The sequence below is a fragment of the Phytophthora parasitica genome (genome assembly GCF_000247585.1).
Source record: "Phytophthora parasitica INRA-310 unplaced genomic scaffold supercont2.2, whole genome shotgun sequence".
NCBI classification, from domain to species: domain Eukaryota; phylum Oomycota; class Peronosporomycetes; order Peronosporales; family Peronosporaceae; genus Phytophthora; species Phytophthora nicotianae.
In genome coordinates, this window is record NW_008648988.1 from 1,144,905 (window position 1) to 1,167,404 (window position 22,500).

At 50.8% G+C, this 22,500-nt stretch overlaps 10 protein-coding genes across 10 annotated transcripts; 4 read left to right on the forward strand and 6 right to left on the reverse strand.

Annotated features, from left to right (window-relative positions):
• Window positions 1–28: 28 nt before the first annotated feature.
• On the reverse strand, window positions 29–1,909 carry PPTG_02413 (hypothetical protein; the record flags this gene model as incomplete). Its single annotated transcript, XM_008893488.1, has 3 exons — window positions 29–768; window positions 850–916; window positions 1,054–1,909. 3 exons carry the CDS (start codon window positions 1,907–1,909, stop codon window positions 138–140), a joined length of 1,554 nt encoding a protein of 517 aa, XP_008891736.1. The 3' UTR covers window positions 29–137.
• Window positions 1,910–3,139: 1,230 nt separating this feature from the next.
• PPTG_02414 (hypothetical protein) lies at window positions 3,140–5,258 on the reverse strand (the record flags this gene model as incomplete). The annotated part of the gene is made up of 3 exons (XM_008893489.1): window positions 3,140–5,020; window positions 5,090–5,106; window positions 5,177–5,258. The coding sequence occupies 3 exons, from the start codon at window positions 5,256–5,258 to the stop codon at window positions 3,140–3,142; spliced, it is 1,980 nt and encodes a 659-aa protein (XP_008891737.1).
• Window positions 5,259–6,621: 1,363 nt separating this feature from the next.
• PPTG_02416 (hypothetical protein) lies at window positions 6,622–6,999 on the forward strand (the record flags this gene model as incomplete). The annotated part of the gene is made up of 1 exon (XM_008893490.1): window positions 6,622–6,999. The coding sequence occupies one exon, from the start codon at window positions 6,622–6,624 to the stop codon at window positions 6,997–6,999; it is 378 nt and encodes a 125-aa protein (XP_008891738.1).
• Window positions 7,000–7,422: 423 nt separating this feature from the next.
• Window positions 7,423–8,646, reverse strand: PPTG_02417 (hypothetical protein; the record flags this gene model as incomplete). The annotated part of the gene is made up of 1 exon (XM_008893491.1): window positions 7,423–8,646. The coding sequence occupies one exon, from the start codon at window positions 8,644–8,646 to the stop codon at window positions 7,423–7,425; it is 1,224 nt and encodes a 407-aa protein (XP_008891739.1).
• A 663-nt stretch (window positions 8,647–9,309) lies between these two features.
• On the reverse strand, window positions 9,310–10,574 carry PPTG_02418 (hypothetical protein; the record flags this gene model as incomplete). The annotated part of the gene is made up of 2 exons (XM_008893492.1): window positions 9,310–9,652; window positions 9,729–10,574. 2 exons carry the CDS (start codon window positions 10,572–10,574, stop codon window positions 9,449–9,451), a joined length of 1,050 nt encoding a protein of 349 aa, XP_008891740.1. The 3' UTR covers window positions 9,310–9,448.
• Window positions 10,575–10,985: 411 nt separating this feature from the next.
• Window positions 10,986–12,047, reverse strand: PPTG_02419 (hypothetical protein). The gene has a single exon (XM_008893493.1). The coding sequence runs from the start codon at window positions 11,915–11,917 to the stop codon at window positions 11,045–11,047; it is 873 nt and encodes a 290-aa protein (XP_008891741.1). The 5' UTR covers window positions 11,918–12,047; the 3' UTR covers window positions 10,986–11,044.
• Window positions 12,048–12,191: 144 nt separating this feature from the next.
• On the forward strand, window positions 12,192–13,979 carry PPTG_02420 (hypothetical protein). The gene has a single exon (XM_008893494.1). It carries the CDS (start codon window positions 12,292–12,294, stop codon window positions 13,816–13,818), a length of 1,527 nt encoding a protein of 508 aa, XP_008891742.1. The 5' UTR covers window positions 12,192–12,291; the 3' UTR covers window positions 13,819–13,979.
• A 3-nt stretch (window positions 13,980–13,982) lies between these two features.
• PPTG_02421 (hypothetical protein) lies at window positions 13,983–15,542 on the forward strand. The gene is made up of 6 exons (XM_008893495.1): window positions 13,983–14,147; window positions 14,218–14,312; window positions 14,387–14,471; window positions 14,544–14,667; window positions 14,742–15,067; window positions 15,133–15,542. The coding sequence occupies exons 1-6, from the start codon at window positions 14,026–14,028 to the stop codon at window positions 15,470–15,472; spliced, it is 1,092 nt and encodes a 363-aa protein (XP_008891743.1). The 5' UTR covers window positions 13,983–14,025; the 3' UTR covers window positions 15,473–15,542.
• PPTG_02422 (serine/threonine protein kinase) lies at window positions 15,496–18,259 on the reverse strand. Its single transcript, XM_008893496.1, has one exon. It carries the CDS (start codon window positions 17,807–17,809, stop codon window positions 15,770–15,772), a length of 2,040 nt encoding a protein of 679 aa, XP_008891744.1. The 5' UTR covers window positions 17,810–18,259; the 3' UTR covers window positions 15,496–15,769.
• On the forward strand, window positions 18,204–22,381 carry PPTG_02423 (hypothetical protein). Its single transcript, XM_008893497.1, has one exon. It carries the CDS (start codon window positions 18,698–18,700, stop codon window positions 22,046–22,048), a length of 3,351 nt encoding a protein of 1,116 aa, XP_008891745.1. The 5' UTR covers window positions 18,204–18,697; the 3' UTR covers window positions 22,049–22,381.
• The last annotated feature ends 119 nt before the right edge of the window (window positions 22,382–22,500 follow it).

The window sequence follows — 22,500 nt, forward strand, 5'->3', positions numbered from 1 at the left end:
CCGGTTGGCCTGCTTGCTGGCTCACGTCCTCGAGACTTGTTGCTAATAATACAATAGGTTGTGTAACTCCTCTCGTGCTATCCGGAAACCCGAACATCCTCCGGATATTCACCGTTTCCAAGGATACGTTCAGTCGTCTAGGGGGCTAATGTGTTCCATTTGACCGTCGACCGGCCCCGAGTAAGGGCGTGGTGAGCGGCCCCCGAATAGTTGTGCTCACGAGTGGGGTTCGATGGGGACTGTTGACCGTGGTTCTCTGTCATGCGTCGGGAGAGTGTTTTCGTAAAACTTGCTGCTTGGGTTGGATACTGTTCGTAGCAGTTCGACAGCCAGCGTCCGAGCGGTTTGATAGCGATACTGCTTGCCTGGCCACTGAGTAGAGCTGTCGCGCCGCCGATGCGCACTGAGTGTGTCGAGTACCTGTCTTCTGGTACCCCGATGGCCTTCGCCGTTTCTTTCAGAGCTTTGGCCACAAGCACTGCACTAAGGTCAGCACACAAGTACGGGCTAGTAGTCGCTGTCGCTTTCCTGGCCTTGTAGATGGCTTTTAAAGCTTTTACTGGACAAATGATCAGATCTCCGGACGCGCGCATTGTTCGCCACGCTTCTCGGTCGACCTGGTCGTTCATTGTTCCTTCCAAGTCTATTGTTACCGATGTTGAGCTGTATGGTGATGATGACCTTCCTTCCGCGTCCGAGAAGAAGACGTTGTTCATCTTCAAACAGTAGAAGTGGCGTGTTCTACCAATTCGCAGATATTCCGATCTCCTGAGAAGAAAGAAGAAGCCAATAAGTACGCTGCCCCATAAGAGGCGATGCTGGGGCTGCTGGAGGTCGAGCCGGCCGTACAGGAGGCGCAAAAAGGCTGGCGTGATTGGCTGGAGTTTTCGAACAGGGGATGATAGGCACTTGATACCTTGTAGTAATATCGTGAAATATGGAGTTGCAGTCAAGTCGATTCCAAGATATCTGCGATGATACCATCGGACGTTTGCGATCTTCAATTTAATTGTCCCGAATGTGTTTCCTCGATGAGCTTTGTTCATCCCCTACTTCCATCAGTATGCCGCGAAGCAGCCGAGTTTCTTGTTTGCTGATCGTCCGGACTGGGGGAACCAGCGAGACCAGCCGACCCATTTGCAGAATTTACACCATTGTAGCCAGACAAAGTGATATTTTCCAGACGTTGAGTTGGCGACAGCATGGTCTCGGAGATAGTCTCCCAGAAATTCAAGAGATCGTTGTAAGGTGGGTGAACTGTGACCTGTGTCCAGGCAGAAGACGAACATGAGTCCGGTCTCTCCCTGTAGCCATCCACGCTGGGCCCCAGTGTAGTGCGGCCAGAACTGCGCTCATTAATTCTCGCACATTTATTGGATATCGCGAAAGATTTTCTGACGGTTGCGTCGAATTTCATGCGGATGTACTGTTTCAGCTGCGTCTCCAGTACGCAGAGACCGGAGTCAGATGCATCCATCAAGACGTGTCTTGACGGTGGTAGTAAATCACCAAAATACTCGACTGGAATTGAATTGAATCGGTGTTGCAGCTCCAACACAGCCTGGAACCACAGAAGATCTTCTCGTACGTCTTGAGGAATTGTACGACGGATGTGCTGACGCGTGAACGTCCCTGCGAACACTTGGAGGTTTTGATAGAATGGTCGCGCTGCAGGAAAACACGTGGATACGTAGCGTAAACGCCCAATTAGTTTGTTGATTGTGGACAATGTGCAGTTCGTGCTGCTGAGCGCCAAGGCGATTTGGTGGAGGGATTTCGATACTTTCTCTGTTGGCACGGATACAGTACCCGAAGCTGTATTCCAAATCAGCCCCAGTGCTTTTGTGGAAGTTGACCACGTCGTAAATTTTTCTTCGTTGATTGCGTTGGGCCCCAGCACCACTGCCATGGCTTTCCGTAGCGCCAAATTAGCCTCAAAGCATCTTGTCCCGGTGTCGAGCTCCACGCATGTGTGGTCGTCGCACCAAACATTCCCCACAAATGAACTGGAGTCCAAAGGTGCAAGCGCTGGCTGAGGACGTTGCTGCTGATACAGGTAGTTGATGAGGGACCCAGCTAGTGAATAATAAGCTGGTGATCCACACCACCCGAAACCACATGAAAGGTCGATTATGAGAAGACCTTCGAAGCGGAAGGCAAACATGTGCACGTGTTGGGCGCTGACCGGGATGTGACAAAAGGCTCCGGATACATCGCCAAGCATTATTAGAATGGGATGACATGGGAACCGAATTCGCAGCTCGAGGATTTGACGGGCAATATCTTTTGGTGGGTTGTATGATATCTCGAGGAAATCGACACGGTTGCTGAAATCGTTCACTGAGGCGCCATCCGGGAAAGAATAGTCGTTAATTACACGGATTGACGTCAATTCTCCGGTTTTCTCCGCCACTCCGATCGGGCTGATAAAGACGTGAGGCCATTCATCTAGCAAGTCGACTTCGACTATAAGATGGCGAGATGCTCGCGAACTTAAGGAAGATAATTGTCGATAGACTTGTGATTTTGCGGCCGGGCCAGTTGCACTTGCGGTTTGTCAGAGTTCCAAATGGGCCCCACGCCATTCTGTACAACAGAATTCCAGCGACCGACTAGATGTTGAAGATTGGGATCTGCTTGACGTGGAAGCTCAAAAGATCTTTATTGGGTCTTGGATCACTTGCTGTCTGATTGCGATAAAGTCGCACGAACTCCGTTAGCGACAGACGGCTTCTCCGTGCAAGTTGAGAGTCGGCTTTGATGAGTTGAATGTCGAGTTTGAGCTGGTCCAGCGGTTAACAAGGAATGTCGACATCGAACCTCGCCGCAAACTGTCGGTAGCGATGTATAGAGTCCGATGCCATGCTATGATCTACGGCAGTTTGAGATCGAATGAACTTGTAGTAAGCGTCATTGTACTGTTGGCTGAAATGAGAAATGTATTCTGCGGAGAGATGGTGTCTCGTATGTGAATATCTGGAGTGTGCACACCAGCTACCACTATATCGGAAGCCTGTACTTCTGGCCGAGACTGCACAGAATCGAGAGCCCGTTCTGGCGCTGATGTTGTTGACGCAGTCAGCCCTTGGGCCCCGAGTGCGGTCGTGCTCGGTACGGACTGTGACACCTTCGCCTGGTGTCACAAGTCCTGAAACTCTGATGCTAGACCGAAAAAGTTTTTGTCAATGAATGTCTTGGCATCTGCCGGTAGCGCTAGTGGCTTGAATTGTGCTTGGTTATGGCCAAAACATTGGCCTGGCGCCGGTCCGTTACAACCCTTCTTGGACAGATACTTCATGCACAGCGTTTTGTTGCCCTGTTTGGGTAACAGGGCTACAAGGTCCCGAGGGACAGTGGAAGGCTTCGGAGCGCGTTTGTCACGAGAAATGTTGGCGCGAGGTGCATTAGGTGCGCGCGTTGTCTTTGATGTCACTAGTGTCGTGAGTTGACGCTGATGGTGAGCTTGTACTCGCTCCATGAGGCGGTCGTCATTTCGGGTAAATTCGTTGGCTATTAGCGCTGCCGTTTGTAGGTTGGTCGCAATGATCTCGCCACGGAACTTGCCGAGCTTGTAGTCTATCCACGAAACCAGCGAGTTGCTGATGGAGGCGTCCGGCCGGGACGAAACTGCAAACTGCTCCATGAATGTTAAGCCTGCCTTGATAAAGTTACACACCGTGCTGTTGTAGAATCCTTCTGCAAACAGGAGCAGTGTTTGTAAAGCTCCCACGATGTCAGATATAGTCTTAGGAGGGGTGGCTGGCTGGAGCGCGTTCGAGCGGTTGAAGTTTGTCATATTGACGGAGCTTGACATGGGTTGTTGATCAATTTCGTGGTGAAATCGGCGGAAGTGCAAAACCGATAGACCCCGCACACCGAAGCTGAAATCGTATGAAAGACGGAGGACGGGGGGAGTGGCTAGGAACTGAGTTCGGGATCCTTGCTGGACAGATTCGAGGACACCTCGTGCGTTCTTACCGATTAGAGACGGGTGTACCACGGCGTCATGTACGAATCTCTCCATTGCCGATGGCCGAAATGAAGCCGATTGTGCTTCTTTGACCGCTGGAAAAGTTGGAACGTCGCCCTCCGATAGCAGAAGATCGCGTTCCGTCTCGGGCTCACGGGTGCGATTGCGGAGTGGGTGATTCTGCAGTCGGACGAGGTCGATGTCGGCCTGTACTGTCGATGGTACGTCCGTCTTCATTTCGTCTTCTGAGTCACTAAACGCCAAGTCAAGAGTGTTACCGTGAAGAACGTTACGGTTAGTGTTAGGGAGCATAGATGAGATAGCTGTTGCAGGAAGTTGGGCAAGTTGGGGGTTCGAGAAGACGGCCATTGCGTTGTTTCCTCGTCGGTCCAGCTCGCAATCCACAATATGTTGGCGGCGGACAGATACTATCTCGAGTGTATCTGGTCGAATGAGGGGGGTCGTTTCGTCTGGTACGAAGGGTACACTGAGCATCGTTGACGATACTAATGCTGGAAGGCCGGTTCTACTTTTTCCGCATGCGACTATAATCTCGTTTTGTTTGTCCAGTAGCTCTAACGCGTTTAGAGTCATCGAGTTGATCGTTGCCCCAGTTCGAAGAGCATAATTCAGGCGATCCACTGCTATCACACTCTGCGTGTCAGTAAGAGGGATACGTTGAGTTTGCTTGTCGAGGCGAACGTGGAGCACTGGTCCGTTGTCTTCCATGCTGTAGCCCGCCACTAGCCCGTACCCCCAGAGGTTGCTGGTTTCGTCTCCGGACTGGGCAAAAGCGATGGGGTGACCCACGTAGGAGCCTGGCCACAGTTCAGCCTCTTCTGCATTCACAATTCGATGGTGCAGAATTGAAGTCTCTTCGTTGTCTTCGGGTCCTATCTTACTAACGGTGGCTGTGTTCCCGTGTACTTTCGTAACGAGGATGTATGAAGAGGGAGGGTACGTGCGAGGGCCTACGAAGGCGATGTCGCCGGCAGAAACTGATCCCGTAGGCTTGATAGAAGCGGTATGGAGATTTACTTGAGGCTGACACTTTATCAGAGCGAGGAAAACTCACGAATGAACCATCTACTGTGCCGGTTGGCCTGCTTGCTGGCTCACGTCCTCGAGACTTGTTGCTAATAATACAATAGGTTATGTAACTCCTCTCGTGCTATCCGGAAACCCGAACGTCCTCCGGATATTCACCGTCAACAGTGGAAAAAGCGTGTCCGCAGTCGCTAACAAACTGGGGGTAAACAGAATGTCGATCCAACAAGCGATTAAGCATGAAAATTGGCTTGCTCTCACCAAGTTCCAGAGAATGAAATCTGAAAAAACCAAAGCGTTTGCGATTTTCGGAACGGGCTACGAAACGAAAGCGAAGACAGAGGAAGAGCTACTGAAGTGGGTCATGCGAGGATACTCACCCAAGGATATCGCCTCGACACTTGGATTATTGTGCTTGAACCGGAGAAAACTCGTTCGTCACCAGAACTACGAGGCTTTTAGAACCTTCCTGAAGTATCGACAGCAGTGGATTGAGATGACAGGAAACGGTTTTACAAACTAACGACATAAAATAGAAATGTTTTACGGCTCATTTTCTACATGTACTTCTTCACTTGTTCTTTATTGAAAAAAAACAGAACTTCGTGTTTATCTACAACTACGGAAGACTTTACAAAGAAAGAATAACGAAGTCGTGTTGCGCACTAAGAAGCTCTAAAATTTTGAGCATGGCATGTTAACAAAAACTATAAAACTGTGCAAATAGAGCAGGTGAGCGGAATCCGAGTGCTATTAATCACTTTCAGCGATATGCAGCAGCATGACCACGGTGGATTGCACCACAGAGGATCTAAAGGGTGCTCTGTTTGTGGTCAAGATTTCAGATTACTCTGTCACTTTTTTTCCCCTATCAACTGTGCGACGCTTGCGTGTTGTTCTTGGCTTTAACTGCGTAGGTTCTTTCAATCTGTTCTCTGGATATTTATATTTTCAAGAAAGAAAAAATTCTAAGGAAACTGTTCGAATAGTCCTGGGAGGCCGTGCTAAGCTTCAAACGTCGACCACAACGTCTTTGTGCTTGGGTTATGAGCAAATGTCTCAGCAAGTTTCTGAATAGGACCAACAGTGCAACATTGTACTCGAGATCTCCTTCTTTCGAAGTTCACTCTTACTAGTGGTGCAGATTATCTGAGAGTACAGTATACGAAGGGGAACAAACTACTACAACACTTCAAGTCCCCCCTGCCTTCGATCAGAAGATTCCAACGCGCATTCAACCGCAGAAGTTCGTCGAACTGGCAACATAATCGGAGCTTCCGACATTGTCAAGAACGCAGGTTGGATACCTAATCCTTAGGCTACTCACAGCATCTACTGATAAAGGGAATGTATTGGCACAACTAGCCGATTGAGTAGCATGTGGTGGCGTCACAAAATAGAGATCTGGCTATGTAAGTGGGTCCTAGGTCTCCCGAGTGGAATAAGCGGTATCGCGAAATGTGTTGAATTTGTCTTTAGCATCAAACCGAAATGTGGAAAGCACCACGTGGTAATCAAGGTCAGTTTTGAGGACGAATCTACTTAAGAATAGCACAAACAAACTCGCAGGTACGAGCTCAGAAAGAAATCTGCAGTCTAATCTAATGGTATTCCGCTTCTCGAATGACCAGGATAAAGAGTTGCTGCGGGAGCTCATACGCCTCAAGCCTTTTGCAGCGGTCCGTGGTACAACACTGCGCGTATGGAGCGATGTTGCAGCTTCGCTCTCATCTGCCTTTGGTGTGGAGGTCAACGTGAAGCAGATTCGTGACCGCCTCACGCTTCTGAAGCAAAGTTTCAAGGATTCCGAAGCTACTTCTGCTCGAGGCAGCGGGATCGAGGAGTCGGTTGATGCTGTTAATGTCCAAAGCCACTACGATGAGCGCGAAGGGCTTGTACGGGAGTATGTAGCGCTGGAAGACCACTTCAAGTCAGAGAAAAAACAGTCAAGACCAAAAAACAACAAAAGGATGAACAATTAGCCATGTGCGCTGAAGAAATAGTTCGCGAAAGCGCCCGTCGCCGGGTACTTCGCGCAAAATCTGACTCCGATGATTCTGTTTGTGTTAGTAGTGATGGAGACAGCAGTGTTTCTCGTTGTTCGACAGTATCAGGTGCATCATCACGAACACCACGATCGACACCAAAGCGGGTGAACGCATTTCAACAGGAGATAAAACGTCAAGAAAAACGTCAGCGACAAGAGTTCGAGCTGAAGGAACAGGAGCTCCGTCAATCACAGCAGCAATTTGAGCAACGGCTCATTTTCGAAAAAGAACGAGATGACCAACACCTTCGCTTTCAAGAGCGTCTACAGAAAAGCAATCAAGACCTCATCATTGAGTGTGCCAAGATTTTCTGCGCAGCGATCTCTCGAAAAGACAATTAAAATGAATAAAATCTGTCTAATTGCTGTTTGCCCTCAAATATTCTCTGATATCTGGTGGTTTGACCCTGAAGTAGTCGCTTGCAGTATTCCCACCACGAGTGCATGTTATGCAATTGGTCATTAAGATACCAACGCGATACATTTGTCCAACAGGTTGTGTACCGACACGAAGATTTGACTTGACGTCAAGTGTTTTCCAATAGTTCACCACTTGAGCATAAGACCACTCGACAGACACTCTGACCTTGCTCATCTTGCGGTTTATATCCTTTTGCGCATCGGTAAGGTTTCCAACTGCGCCTTCGAATGGGCTCAGCCTCACATCGTCGCGGCCATAAGCACAGTCACCAAAAATTCTGTAGTCGGCAAAGCGAAAATCGCTACGAACCTGGTCAGCAAGGCCGGACTTGGCAAACATCTTAATGTCGTGGTTGCGCCCAGGAAATGGCCCGAATAGATGGATAATAAGTCCATCGGGAGCGACTAGAGTCTGAAATTTGAGACCATGCTTGCGCTTGTGACCATTATAAACTGATTGCTGTGTCAACATCTTCCCAGTGCCATTTTTCCTTGGCTGCGGACGGCAAATACCTCTAACAGTGCCATCAATAAAGCTCCAAATGTTTGTGTACGGCGATCCAGCTTCGAAGATTGCATTTGAGTACACACAAAGTCGTGTAGCTGCGATGTGACCGCCAAATGCTAGTAGCTTCTTATACTTGACATCGAGAAAATTCAACGTGTGCAAGAAAATGTTTGATATCCCGCTCTCAGAGCGACAGAAGTAGTCTTGTAGCTCGGTTCCACGTACAGGAGCGGCCAGCCTATACAGCAAAATGCAAAGAGCTTCGATTGCTGATGCTTTAGTTCTCTCTCTCGTTATAGTTTCAGTCAAACCCATTAACTCAATGAGCATGACTAGTTCTGCTTTGGAAAACCTGAATCGTATGAGAGATTCATCCTCCGACACACTGTAAAAATTGAAAGGCACACGTCGGGTAGGCACCGGTTTCGCCATTGTAGCCAACTCTGAAAAGAAAACGGCAGCTTCCAGAGTATTACCAGTCTCACGGGTTTGAAGCAAGCGCTGATACATGTACGCTGAACGATGATGACGAGGCACTCCCCGCACAGCAGTCCTCACAAACCACTTCATGTCACTGTCGAGAGCGTATGCCGTAGCTTCACCGTCACTTATGACGGCATCTTCCCTTGAGTCCGGCGCTTCTCTAGGATCCATGGCAGGTGCCGCCGATTTAGCTGTGAACGGTCGCAAATTAGGTTCTTGATATAAACCGTAATAATTAGCAATAGAACAGTAACTATAGGTTGTTTCGTCCGGTTTGGTCAAGTTGGTTCGGTTTAACTTTCCTGTTGAGACCAGTGAATAGGGCAAGAATGCATATGTTCAAACCGGAAAAACACAAATTTCGGATATGCTAAAAGCCTCTATTCACGTGTGTGATTCAAAAGCAATACTGGTATACAAAAATAAATTATTAGAGGTATACCGATTGTTGTCAGCACGTTATCAATTACTCAGTTTCAGTACAGGAATGTATAAGATTTTGGACAATCCGACCATTTAATTTACGGAGAGGTGTGCTTTTCAAATGTCTGTAAGGGTATCAATTTTATAATTCATTCACTAAAGAATAGCAAGCCAATTGATGTAAAGAGGGTACCATTATAGATTTTTATATGAACTATGCGAGGAGAATCGGTAGACTCTGAAATAAATTTCAAAGATTGTATTATTATTATTTAATATCTATACAAACAGTTGTATGCACTTGCCTGCTTTTACATGAATTAAAACAATACGTATATCGCTGAGCCTACAGGGCTATTCAATGAATAATTCATGAAGTCACTACTGTTTAAAAACAGTAGTATCATACACTCTGTCAGTATTTGACTCTTGTCGATTATAAATGAGCCTCCGTAGCAAAAGGAGGTAACGTGAACTAGTTCGTGTTTGTAGGCTTAGTTCATGCGGGTGAAATTGATACTGCTTTCATTTCGATTCGCAGAATATCTTTTTATGGAAAATCTGACTGCGTAGCGCTGGTGAAGCGATCACGGTCGTGCTTCACGGTGTAGTCGGTGTTCGGTCCAACCGGAACAATTCCGAACGTGTTGATAGGTATGTGGGAACCGTAGTAATGGTCTCGAATGTGGCGGGAAAGTGTTTTCCAGTCGACCGATTCGACCACAGGAGGAAACTGGAAAATATCGCGCGTGTACTGTCAACGCACCAGACCAAGCAACCACAGCGTTAGCCGATAAGAACAACAAACACAACTACTATCTACCACTTACGTTCAGCAGGTTTGGGTACTCCTTGATCATCTTCTTGTTCGTCTTGAAATGCACGTGGTAGACTTCGTCGAACCGAATGAGGGTCGTGTACAGACGCACATCCGCCTCAGTGAACACGTCCCCCATGAGGAACCGCTGTTTAGACAAGATCTCCTCCACGCGGTCTAGGCTTTGAAACAACTTGTTCACGGCCTGATCGTACTCATCTTGAGTGGTTGAAAGTCCGCACTTGTAGACGCCGTTGTTAATATCGTTGTAGATCCACTCGTTGATGGTGTTAATGTCGTCGTGGAACTTGGCTGGATACAAATCGACCTTGGACGGAACGATGACGTCAAATGACGAGTTGAACATGCGGATGATATCAGCGGACTCATTCGAGACGATAGTGTTCTTCACTTTGTCCCACAGCACAGGTACTGTGTAGCGCGTGCTGATCGTGGAGCACTTCTCGTACAGGTCACGTACGAATTTGGCATTATTCACGGTATCGGGGGTGGATCCTTCGGACGAATACTGGCCAAGCCCCGATGGACCGGGTAGCCACAGCGTTTCCTTGGGGTCTACGAAGGCCCAGCCCACGTGGTCATCCTCCGGGTCGTCGGGGCGTGTGCGTTGGAACACGGGGTGCACCACCGACAGTCCGATAATGTCCTGCAGGCCTTTCATGTAGAGTGTAATCAGTGTGCGGTTGGCCCACGGACAAGCTAGCGAAATGTAAAGATGGTATCGGTTCGCCTCCGCGGGGAATTCGGCGTCGGCGTCGGGCTCGATCCAGTTGCGGAACTTGCTCGTTTCGCGGACGAACTTGGCCTTTTCGGATACCCACGGGATCTTGGTTGTCATGGCTTCTGTTGAAATTCTCTTGATTTTGATCACTTGATGTTCAGGCGGCTAATTTCAAAGTGAGATCAGAGATGTTCGTAAGAATTTGGTAGGCATAAGCATTTGCTGTGTATTGCGAACATTTGTCAGTCGTAATAAATCACGAAAGAACCCAGGTGTTCGGGTATTGCATACTTGAGTCTCGCGTAAGCAGCCGCAACCCTGGCATCTATGTGGGCTATAGCTACACGTGGTCATTTCTAGTGCGTAGGCTGGTTCAAAGCAAGCATGATTTTCCGCTTCTCACATTGTTAGCAAATTAAAAATTGAGTTAGGACCATGCACCGAGGATTCGTGAGTACTACTGAGTACTTGTACCTATGAAGCAGTATCCACTACATATATCCACATGCAATAAGCATATTAACGAAGTCTCGGTTAAAACGAGATTCAATAATTGTATGTCTTTTTCATACTCTTAGTTCGACCAGCTACTCGTGCGCCTTCTCTTCAGGCGTTGGTGTTTGTAAAACAACAGCTTTCAGGTCAATCGCGGCTTCGGACGCACATCGAGGTGTTCGTGGCGTTCCTACTTCGTCCATCTCTCCCCGCTCAGCGCACGCCCACGTCGTCAGCGCCACGGATGACTTGGGGACAAATGTGATGCAGAGAGCACCGAGAACCCAGGCGCCAAGGACAATTATGACATAAGCGCCGGGGTGGTTGTGGTAGTTCACCAATCCGATCGCCTCTGCGTGATCGTTACTGGTAAGCGCTTCGATTGGAAAGACAACTCCCCATGCCACAGCAACGACACTCATAATCCCCACAACAAGTTTGACTGTGGCGAAATAGAGCATCACTAGCAGCATTCTGGGCGAAAGGAAGAATATACGTTGGCAAGTACTGGTGCAGCCGTTGTTAGTAGATAGCCCACCTTGAATTCCAAAGGCCTTGCGTAGCTTGGGTTCTCGCATGGATACCATGTTCGCGAGGCCGATGTCGATCCTCGCCAGTATTTCCACGACTCCAGCGGAAAGTTGAAAGAGTACGAGGCCAACACCAAACAGCGGGAGCAGCCCCACACTTACCGGAACAAGCACCAGCACGAGAATGGCGCCACCAAGTCCTAGAAACGCGTTGAGCGTGTGGAACACAAGTAGTCGTCCTAGCCGAGACCAGAATAACAGGCAGCAGCCTGGAGGTGAAGGCGGCAATGGCGGAGAGTAGCTCTGACGGAAAATTGACTCGTCATCCGTGTCAACATCGTCGACGGCGATGGCGACGGGAACAGGTTTCTCGTTCTGATCGAAGTTCTGGCTGGGGTAGCGGTGGTAGATCACGTCCGTGTGTGGACTCTTCATGTTTGTGAGCGGTGTTGATGGTAAGCTTCAGATTGTGATCTGCTCGAGCAGTAAAACATGGAAACTACGCATTAAGTAGATACTCCACGAGTCCCACGCGGAACTGCTGGACACGCTGGAAACAAACACTGGAAACGGTTTTGTGACATTGAAGTGAGCCAGTGGAGGTACACTGTACCTATTGGTAAGCAGCTAAACCTTGTTCTTGTGTGTCGCACATAAAATAGTGTCTATTAGCCAATCGGATCCTTTCCCCAGCCCTAGGACGAGGTCTAAAATGTTGGGTGGGCAGCGCCGCCTACTGTTGCTAAAAGCCCTCGTTGGCCTCAGGTGAGCCCTGCATTCATTCCGATAAGCAGGTCGCACGATCCAGCATGGCGACGGCGATCAACGATGAGAAATGCACCGTGGAAGAAGCGGTGCGCGCTGCTGCCTCGACGGCCTCCGCAGCGGTGGACCCCAAGAAGGAGCGCGAGATCGACGAGGTCATGGAGTTCCTCAAGTTCAGCGTCAAGTCTAGCACGAACTTCGGCGGCACGATCTTGTTCAAGTTCAAGGACGCGGACGACGCTGAGCCCAAGACCACGTACGCTGTGGAGATCAACGACACGCGGCAGGTGTATACGCGCAAAAACGCAAGCGCTCGTGACGAGCGCCCCACGTGCGAGGTGACAATCTCCATGGACGACTTCCTCTGGATCTACTCGGGTAAGGCCACCAGCTCCGACCTGGCCAAGCTCTTCTACGCCGGACGTGTAGCCATCAGCGGCTACGCCTTCCGCACGGTCTCCAAGTTCGCGCAGAGTTTTGATTTCTCGTCCGAGAAGTGGCGCAGTTTCTACGCTTGGCAGAAAGCGCAGGACGAAAAGAACGACAGCAGTCGGTCGCCCAGCGCACTGGAGGAGGCAAGGAACGTCGGTTCACCTTCGAGAGATTACTGGTTCTTCCATGCTCGGACCATTTTGGACAGCTACAACGTCACCAGACTGCAGCGACTGCTCTGGGAGACCTCGCTGGCCAGTGTTTTCGGAGGGAAGATCGTTTTGGAGAGTGTGCGTCGCACAACCGCACAGGACAGGAAAGTCGCAACTGGCAGGTTCAGCGTTATTGCGAGTGTCGTGGGAAACGCAGGCCCCGTGTCTGCGGTCTTAAAGCGCCGCGCGACCGCCGCCATTACGCCAGGTCAGCTCCACTATGAACGAGAACTGCGCGCCCAGCTAGAGAGATATCTGCGTCCCTGCACAAATCAATCGGCTGCAGTCGTCGAGTCGTTTGCGGTGGGCAACCCCAACCAGACAGCGAGCGTCTTGTTCGACTTTTTCAGTGAGGATTTCGTCCAGGCTGTGAAGCTCAGCGCCAAGGAGCGCCAGCAGCGTCGTCACCACCGCAACCGTGTTGATCTGGGCGACGCTGGTATGGAACAGTTGGACAAGTTGGTGAAGGTTATCGGCAAGGGCGGCCACTCGAACCTGAAGCGTGACAACCGCTCCAAGTATGTGCCTGCGCCCGAGTTGCTGCTGCGTGAGTTTCGTGTCAACGTGACTGTTCTCATGGACACGTTGAAGGAGAAGGCTTCGGGCCGCAAGGCCCTGCACAAGATCCCTGCGCCTGAGATGGACTGGTTGGTGCGGAACGGACGCTCTGGTAGCATGGTTATTACAGAGGGCAAGCTGGACAATGCCGCTGTGCCATCACCAGCTTCTTCTGCCCTGCCCAACTTGCCGCAGAGCATCATTGTGGAAGTAAATCGTGCCAAGATCGCTCGCAACCGGAAGCGCTTTGATGTGCCCAAGCAGCGCATCAAGGCCAAGTTCGAGTCCATTTCGCGCGAGCTGGCCAACCAGAGGAATCCAGTGGTGTCGCACCTCGATGAACACTTGGTGTTCTCCGACTACCTATAAGGGACTTCTCAAGCCGCAAGTTGCCTCTTCGTAGCGAGCACCACCCTAGACTTTAGCAGCAGCACCATCTCTTTTTTATATTTAACGCAATTTTTGCGCTCCACTCTTACTTTTCTTCTTTTTCTATTCGTCAATTTCTAATCATAATTTTTTTTGCAAAATATTCTAAATCGCTTCAGCCAGTCAAAAGCGCTTGGAGTGAGCACCATGGGAGACCTGGACGACCACACGCCCGATGAGATTTACTGCGACAGCCAAGTGTTCGACATCGACTTCCATCCACAAGCAGAGATTGTGGCCGTCGGCTCCATTGACGGCATCGTCCAAGTGTAAGCCGCTCATAGCGAGCAGACAAGACGTTTACGTGGCGATGCTGACGTTTTGGCACTGTGCTTGCAGATACAAATACTCAGAGGAGGCGAACACGAAGGTGCTGGAGCTCAAGAATCACCAAGAAGCTGTGAGAGCGCTGCTCTTCGCCCCTGATGGACAGAGTACGCATATGTTAATTGGATGTTTTAGCTGATTGGGTTGAAAGGTATGCTGACGTTTGTGCTTATGTCTACAGCTCTCTACACAGCGTCGGCGGACAAGTCGATTCGCGCCTTTGACACGCTTGGAAATCCCACGTGGGCCGAGATGCGTGCTCACGAGTAAGGGCAATTAATGGCTGGAGAAGTTGTTCGATAAGAAATATTGACACAGTTCTGTGTTGATGCCAATAGCCACGCGGTGAACCGCCTGCATGAGCTGTCGGCCAATGTATTCGCAAGCGGTGACGACCAGGGATGCATCAAGATTTGGGACACACGGCAACATCGCTGTCTGGCTGAGTTCACGGAGCACAAGGTGCGTTGCTGGTTATTGGTTGTCGTTTGATTAAGTGGCCTTATTTAATGACGGAATACTTTTTGCGCTTGCAGGACTACATTTCTGGTTTTGCGACGAACCCGGCACAGGACCACTTGCTAGCAACGAGCGGCGATGGGCGCTTGTCTGCATATGACCTGCGCAAGAACGTACTGGCAGGCAAGAGTGACGAGCTGGACGATGAATTACTCTCCGTCGCGGTTATCAAGAACGGCAGAAAGATTGTATGTGGTTCGCAAGATGGTGTGCTGGTGATTTTCAGCTGGGGGACGTGGGGAGATATGTCGGACCGCTTCCCTGGTCACCCTGATTCTGTCGAGGCTCTGCTTAAGGTGGACGAGGACACTGTTCTGACAGGATCAAGTGACGGCATTGTTCGGTACGTCTGTTGGTGGTTGCGCTTGTGAAAAATGGTCGCTAACATGCTACCTTTGTTATACACAGTGTGGTACAGCTACACCCCAACAAGCTGCTTGGACTGATCGGTGACCACGAAGATTTCCCAGTGGAAAACCTCAAGTTCTCTCACGATAAGAAGATTATCGGTAGCGTTTCGCACACTAACAAGGTGCACTTCTGGGATGTGGGCTATCTTTTCGAGGAGGATGACGGAGAGGACGACGCAGACGAAAATGAAGAGAAGGCCCCGGCCGGGTTGTCGATGGACACTGAGATGCAGGACGTAGATAGCGACAGCGATAGCGATGATTCGGGCATGGGAGACGCATCTGGTGGTCGCCGGGCGTTCCCTACGGCCAACGAACAGTTCTTTTCGGACTTGTAGAGAATCCCACTCACGAAGAATTTGTTGAGACCAACCATACAATATTTTGCAGGGAATTTTTCTTTACGCATTATCTCAGTTAGTTTGATTGCATTAATACTTGCAGGCTTACTTGTAGGCTTACAAGTTGTAACACCACGTGTACTACCGTTGTATATCGTCCGAGACATACACCGGTGTGTTGATTAATAATTGTTGAAAGATACTTCAAGTGCATTCACTTTCTTGTCAGCATGATGAACTCGATAACGGTTTGGAAAATGTTAAAAATCTGGAGCTTTGGCAGATACGTCAACTTTAAAGATATATCTGTGGTGGGGCATCTTGTTCGTCATAATCAAGCCTGCTTTTCGCATACTTGGGGTATTCGCTCGAAGGCCAAGGACTGCTCGTTCCAGAAATGTCCTCTAGATGTTGCAGGAGCTCTCGAGATGTAGGACGTGCAGCCGGGTCACCCTGAAGGCACTTGTGTGCAATTTTGCGGATAAATTCCGGACACACAGGTGTCAACACGTCGAGAAGATCGTCTCTGGGGACATCGACCAGCAGCTTCCCAGTATCAAGTGACACCAGCACCACACCGAACGAATAAATATCCGACTTCTCCGAGAAAATGCGCTCTGCTTGCACTTCCGGACTGCTCCAAATGCTATCATCACCAGCTTTCCTAGACTTGATCGCAGTCGGGACTCGGCCAGCGCAATGGCCAAGTCCACAGAGTGCCGGCTCTCCTGTTGCGGAGTTCAACAAAATGTGACGAGGTTCGATAGCTCCATGAATTATTGGAGGTGAGTGAGAGTGGAGGAACGACAAGCCACGCAACACACCCATAGCAACCTGTAGTTTTTGCCGAGTCCATGTCCAGTGCTGAGCCTTCCTCCCACTACGTAGTGCACGCTGCAAGTCGCCGCTGCGGTGATACTCCCAAATTGCCGTGAGATTCTGGAACGAGTTCCAAGCAATGCCCAAGATGTTCACAATATTTGGGTGTTGTAACATTGCCGCCATGCGAATTTCACGCGCCAAACGTTCAACTGCAAGCGTATCGTTACGTTTAGAAGCTCGCAAGCGCTTGAGAATGACTTCGCGAGGTCCTAGAGTTCCAACGAGAACTTCATTTGGAGATCCATCCCTGCCACGTGAGATCATCTTGTCACCATTCACATCGATGATAGGAACGCGTAATGCATGGACGAAAGGGTCATTCTGGAACAACAACAACACCTTCGACGCACTTAGTGCGTCAGAATAATCCACCTCTGATCTTCCCGACATATTCGAGAATCGTTTGCAGATATCCACTTCCAGATCCGTCTCAAAATCGGACAATTCAGATGCGATCGAGTCTGTTGCATCGTTGCTGTCATGGGGGCCCACGAAGAAGCCGCCTCCGGGGGTGAGCGCGTAATGATCCAAAGTCGACTTCTCTATGAGTTCTTGGTTACCGCTCGACTGCTCTCGCCTTCGAAGTATGTGGCGAACAAACATGAATCCAATGATGCAAAGCAGCATAGTGAGTATACCTGCTACCACCCAGATCGCGATGATCATTCCAGAAGACCCCCTGTCACTCGACTGCGATTGCCGACGGTCTACAAGATCCTGAAGTAGACCAGGCACCACTCCGGACTTGCTAGGTGTGCACCATTCAGTGCTATTCTCCATGTACTGTATTGTCGCACACGGGATAACCCGTGCAAGCTGGCGTGGGCAGCTTCCACCGGTACTAGGATATTGCATCGTAATGGCGAAAGTCTTTAAAGAATGGCGATATGCAGTCGGCATCGGGACGTCCGCGTTGGTTACTTCTTCAGCCCAAATCAAACTCGTTTCCACGTCCACTGACGCCGCATTCGCTTCGCTTTCCGACACTAACACAGCGCATTTGGCGACCTTTTCGATCTCACTGTCAGCACACACTGTTCCACGCAACGCAGTCTCGGAGCTCATGGCATCAGTACACAAAGTCGACGGGCAATTTTGCAGATTCTGGAACTCTTCACGTGATACCACGACGCCATCCATTCCGAGATCGCAGCGCACCATGATCTCCCGTGTTTTATTGCTGCTCGTGACGACATAGCCCTGATCCCAGAGCACTAAACGCTGCATTGTTCCGCCCAAGTCTTGCCATTCCAAGTCGTTCTCGTTCAGCAGATACTGCACCTCAAGGGGTAGTGCCGTGTTGAGTTTCAGCTTTGGTGCCTCAATGCCCGTGTCGATGAGCTGCTTCATGCGCTCCGAGATCTTCATCTCGGCAAAGTTCTTCGCTAACAACAAGCGCGCGAGGAGCGTCACCAGCAGCAGCAGCCGCAATAGCGGCGCTCGATAATTCATAGAGCCCGAGATTCGCTCTGCGGCCTCCAGCCTTTTGGTAACTGGCACCTTGTCAGCGTTGAGCTCATGGGTGGAGCGGCGGTTCCATCACTTCGGGGTGCACAACGTCGCCGTTTCAGCTGCAATGTTCGGACCAGAAGTCCAGCGCAGTAGAAAACCACACAGAGCTGTACAGCAGATCTTCCAGCGTTCAGACAGCGCAAGGTTGTCCAAGCAGCAAATTGAAGTGGCCGGTGGTGCCTTAGGCCATGAAGGGACGCTGCAACCATGCGACCGACATGCTTATTCTCTCGGCTAGAGGCGTCGCTATGCTACCGTTCTCTTCACTAGGTGATATCTAGGCTGAAGCTCTCTGCCTAAGTCGCCTTAGTCGATGCACATGACCGTCATGGGACGTACAAGGTGGAGTGATACACTGGCATTGTGTAGCGTATGTATCACTCCAGTCCTTCAACCAAGTGCGTCGGTTGCATAGCCAGTTTGTGATTGGTGAACTGAGGTCCCATACAAACACCAAGACTAACCTCTCATCACCCTCTTCCTCAGCAACAACGCGGCAAGACAACCAGTTAAGGAACTGAGCTCCGCACTCGCTACTCTCCAGGCATCTCCAGCCTCCGACACTCTGTGCTGCTGGTCTGTTCGCCCCTATTCGCTTCGGCCGCATAACTTTAGAGCTGCCCACGGCCGCAGACAGGCCATCGAGCTGTTCTTCTCCCGTGTGGAGAGATCGTACTTAGTGCGCCGTCGGGTCGTCGCCAAGACAGTCAGAGCAAGAACGCGCCGCGTACGAGGAGCGTGAGGGACTCCCAGCCTGACCGGGCACTGCGAGGAGGGGCTTAGCTGGACGACGACCGGGCGACGACGAAGACGCTCGCGACGTCGGCCATGAAGAAGATGTCCCGTAAAAACTTTCGCGGGGGTCCGCTGTTCTCCAGTAAGTCGAGCAGCTCAGCAGCGTCGCACGGCCCCAGCAGCTCGTCCCCCGGCATGAACGGCGCGAGCGCTAGTGGCATCATGCGCCGTGCCACGTGGGCCGACAAGATCAGAGACAAATTGCCGCCTTTGGGCGAGAATGAGTACGAAGTGCTGTGGGAACGCGGCGTACTGGGTGTGATCTTCCTCGAGTCGGAGAAGGACGGCATCCCGTATGTATCTAAAGCCACGGAGTCGTGTATTTCCCCCGCTGTGAGCCAGGGAGACATCCTGAAGTACGTGAACGTTGTGCGCTCCAAAGACCACTCGTTCTCGGACTTTTTCAAGATTCTGGCGACCATGAAGAAGCCCGTACTGCTGCGTTTCGAGCGCATTTCAGCCAGCACTCCGTCGTCCGATGAGGACGAGGCCTCGCAGCTCTTTGGCGTGCCTCGCTCCAGCTCCACGAACGCCGTGAACAGTGCCAGTCAGTATGCGAGACAGAATGTACCTAATCCGGATGAGGGGGACCCCACGGGCAAGTTCCAGAGAGCCAATTCCGTGCCGCAGAAGGACCAGAAGCCGCCTAAAGCTACAAGAGGAGCGTTCTGGCGCGCACCGTCGGCTAAAGACTCGGTGGGGCCAGGAAACCCTGCGCAATCGGTTGGACCGAACGGTTTGAACGGGGGAAATGACCGTATGGGCGCTTCACAAGCCCATCGACGTGCTCCGAGCAATAGAGACCACCAGGTATCGCCACGAGACGCTGTAGTTGCTAACGGGACGAGGGAACACTCTTCCAATTCGCCTCTGGGGCCTCATGAGTATCAGGTATACTGGGAAACTGGCTCATTGGGTCTGTTCTTTGGAGAGGATCGAGCAACGAACTTGCCGGTCGTGACTCGGTCCACTCCGAGCGCCAATCCGGTGGTGCGACGTGCTGTTGCTGTCAACGACACGCTCGTGTCGGCTAACGGCATCAAGTCGGCTGACTATACGTTCGAGGCGTTCTTTGGTCGACTGCAGCAGATGAACAAGCCAGTGCGACTAGTGTTTAGACGAAGGCAACCTCATGAACAAGTCGTTATTGTAAAGCAAGGAGAGCAGCAGCAACAGCAGAGACAACAACAGCAGCAATTGCAGCAGCAGCTCCAACAACGTCAACAGGAGATGCGAGAGCAACAGGAAATGCGGGAACAGGAGCAGAAGCGGGAACTACTCAAGATCCGTGAACAGCAGCAGCGTGAGCAGCAGCAACGTGAACAACAGCAACGTGAACAACAGCACCGTGAGCAGCAGCAACGAGAGCAGCAACAGCGAGAGCTTCGTGAAAAGCAGCAGCGTGAACAACAGTTACGTGAAAAGCAGCTTCGTGAACAACAGCTACGTGAACAGCAAGAACGAGAGAAGCAGTTACGAGAGCAGCAAGAGCGAGAACAGCAGCAACGCGAGGAGCAGCGGCGCCAGCAGGAAGCAGCGTCACGGAACCGGACACCGTCAGTTACGATTGACACGTCGTCAGCGTCACCGGCTGAGAGCAGGGCTCTTCAGCGCAATCGAACACCCAGTCCGACCGTGAAGCGTGCATCCACTCCACCTCCTCGTCCGCCGTCGCCTCAAGTTCGGCTTGAATCCACTGATAACCATCGTGATCACCGTCATGCAGACAGAGCGAGCATGCGAACGCCTCCTCCGATCTCCCCGGTAATACCGGGCAAGACGGCAGAAAGTGTCCCCAGTACCAATTATGAAATGTCGCCGAAGGCCAATATGTCGCCCATGGTGCGGAGTTCACCGAGAGTGGATAAGTTCGACAATTCGCCGAGTGCTTCACCACATATCGGCAGCTCGCCCAAGGTGAGCAGCTCTCCATTGGTATCACCAGTCTCACCATTTGTAGCAACCAAAATTGCCAATGAAACAAGCAATCCCGCTTCATCACCCGTTGCACAAGAGCAAGGCAATTCTACTGCTCACTCTTTAGTGGAGGAAGAAGCGAACGCCTCGTCATTAAAGGAGAGTCGCCACATTTTTGAAAAATCTCATGGTAGACGGAGCCGGGACAGCAGCGAGGAGCAGCGGAAACATCAAACAGCAACAATCCCTGTGCACGATGAGGAGCCAGTGCTGTCACCCGTCAGTAAGACGACGCATCTGTCCCCTACTGAGCCGTGGGATTTACCTGAGCACATCCCGTCACCGACGATTAAGGCGGAATCATTTGAAGTAGATGAAGACGACGATATTGACGTGGGTGTCCCTGTGTCACCTAGCTCAGAATCCCATCTGGATGATGTTGCTATGGCTGAAGAAGCCGAGTTAGCACAAGAAGTGGAACTGGACGAGGCCGAGGCAGCAGAGTTGGTTGAAGAGGCTGAGATCGCTGGAGAAGCAGAATTGGCTGAAGAGGCTGAGCTTGCTGAAGAAGTTGAAGAACCAGAGCCAACAATACCATCACATCCCGTGATTAACTCGTCAGAAGAAGACGTTGAGGTCGGTATGCTTGCTGACGTGGAGGTGGGGATTGCTGTTGAGGAGACCCAGTCTGAAGTTGTGGAGGCCAGTACCTCAGAGAATGACCAGAACCCATGGGATCTCGAGCCGGAATCGAAGACACACCACCAAGACAGCAAGACTTCATCTTCTACCACCGAAAGCTCGTCAATTGAAAGTGTTGTAGACACCTCCAAGGTCGACTTTGCCGACGCACCTGAGCCCTCAGATGAGTTTGCAACTGACCCGGATATTTCCAGTGACATCGATATCGTGGATGGTGACATTATGATGCAGGAAGCCCCGAAGGATAAAGTGGAAGCCAATCCGCCGAAGCCAAGCAAGTCGTCTTTGAACGCCAATTTGGCCAAGTATAAGAAGAAGGGCAAGACTGCTCGTGGTGTCATCAAATTGCCTGCACTGACTGAAGAGGAGGCACTAACGGTTCCTCTAGTCGCGCCTAATGCCGTGAACACGACTGTCCAAGTACGTGGCCGACCGAAGCCCAAGTTCACGATGGCGGACACTCCTGACAGTACGACGTATCTAATCAAGTGGAAAGAGAACCGCAGTATCGGCTTGCAGCTCAAGGAAGTGCGGTTTGCGAAGGGTACATATCCACTAGTGACGGACGTATGTCAGGAGCCATGCTGCGAGCTGCTGCGGCATATTTGTGTGGGCGACGTGATCATCGAGATCAATGGACGCAACACATCAACGATGGGGGTGAAGAAGACTGTCAATTTCCTAAAGACGTGCACCAAGACGACTCTGATGAAGATCCGGCACGGCCCAGGGTTCGTCAACCAGCGCGTGAGTGCGACAGTATGACTGTAGCTGTAATGTACGATCAATTCCGCGAGCACGACTAGCTGGCGCCTTCAGCTCTCGCCAGGACCAAACCGGGATGCGAGCGACCGCTTCCCGCTACATTGCTTTATTTTTCCTTTTTAGTTTTTTCTTACCTCTCAGTGTCAGTGAAGTGCTCAGTGTTGGAGAGGACAATTAGACATGATTTTTGGCTTGCAGCGTTAAGAGGAGCAAAGGCGCTGGCACGACAATGAACAAACATGAACATGCTTATCTCGAGTTGCACTGTTGCCTTGACTCTTGAGTCAGGTCAGGGTCAGGTCACCTGACCGACAGTCCCGTGTTCGTCCCGCCAGCTGACGAACAGAGCCGCTCGAGCCGTGAAAAGCGCTGGACAACATCGGCGCGTCACACGTTCGACCACGTGCTGCTGTTTGCGTTTCAGCGTTTGAAATCACTATGACCATCATGAC

What these genes read in the sequence shown, in the direction of transcription:
- PPTG_02419 (XM_008893493.1), bottom strand. Translation starts at nt 11,917, where the DNA reads ATGAAGAGTCCACACACGGACGTGATCTACCACCGCTACCCCAGCCAG.
- PPTG_02420 (XM_008893494.1), top strand. Translation starts at nt 12,292, where the DNA reads ATGGCGACGGCGATCAACGATGAGAAATGCACCGTGGAAGAAGCGGTG.
- PPTG_02421 (XM_008893495.1), top strand. Translation starts at nt 14,026, where the DNA reads ATGGGAGACCTGGACGACCACACGCCCGATGAGATTTACTGCGACAGC. An exon ending in ATTGACGGCATCGTCCAAGT is followed by an intron (nt 14,148 to 14,217) that starts GTAAGCCGCTCA and finishes CTGTGCTTGCAG; the next exon opens with ATACAAATACTCAGAGGAGG. An exon ending in TCAAGTGACGGCATTGTTCG is followed by an intron (nt 15,068 to 15,132) that starts GTACGTCTGTTG and finishes TGTTATACACAG; the next exon opens with TGTGGTACAGCTACACCCCA.
- PPTG_02422 (XM_008893496.1), bottom strand. Translation starts at nt 17,809, where the DNA reads ATGAATTATCGAGCGCCGCTATTGCGGCTGCTGCTGCTGGTGACGCTC.
- PPTG_02423 (XM_008893497.1), top strand. Translation starts at nt 18,698, where the DNA reads ATGAAGAAGATGTCCCGTAAAAACTTTCGCGGGGGTCCGCTGTTCTCC.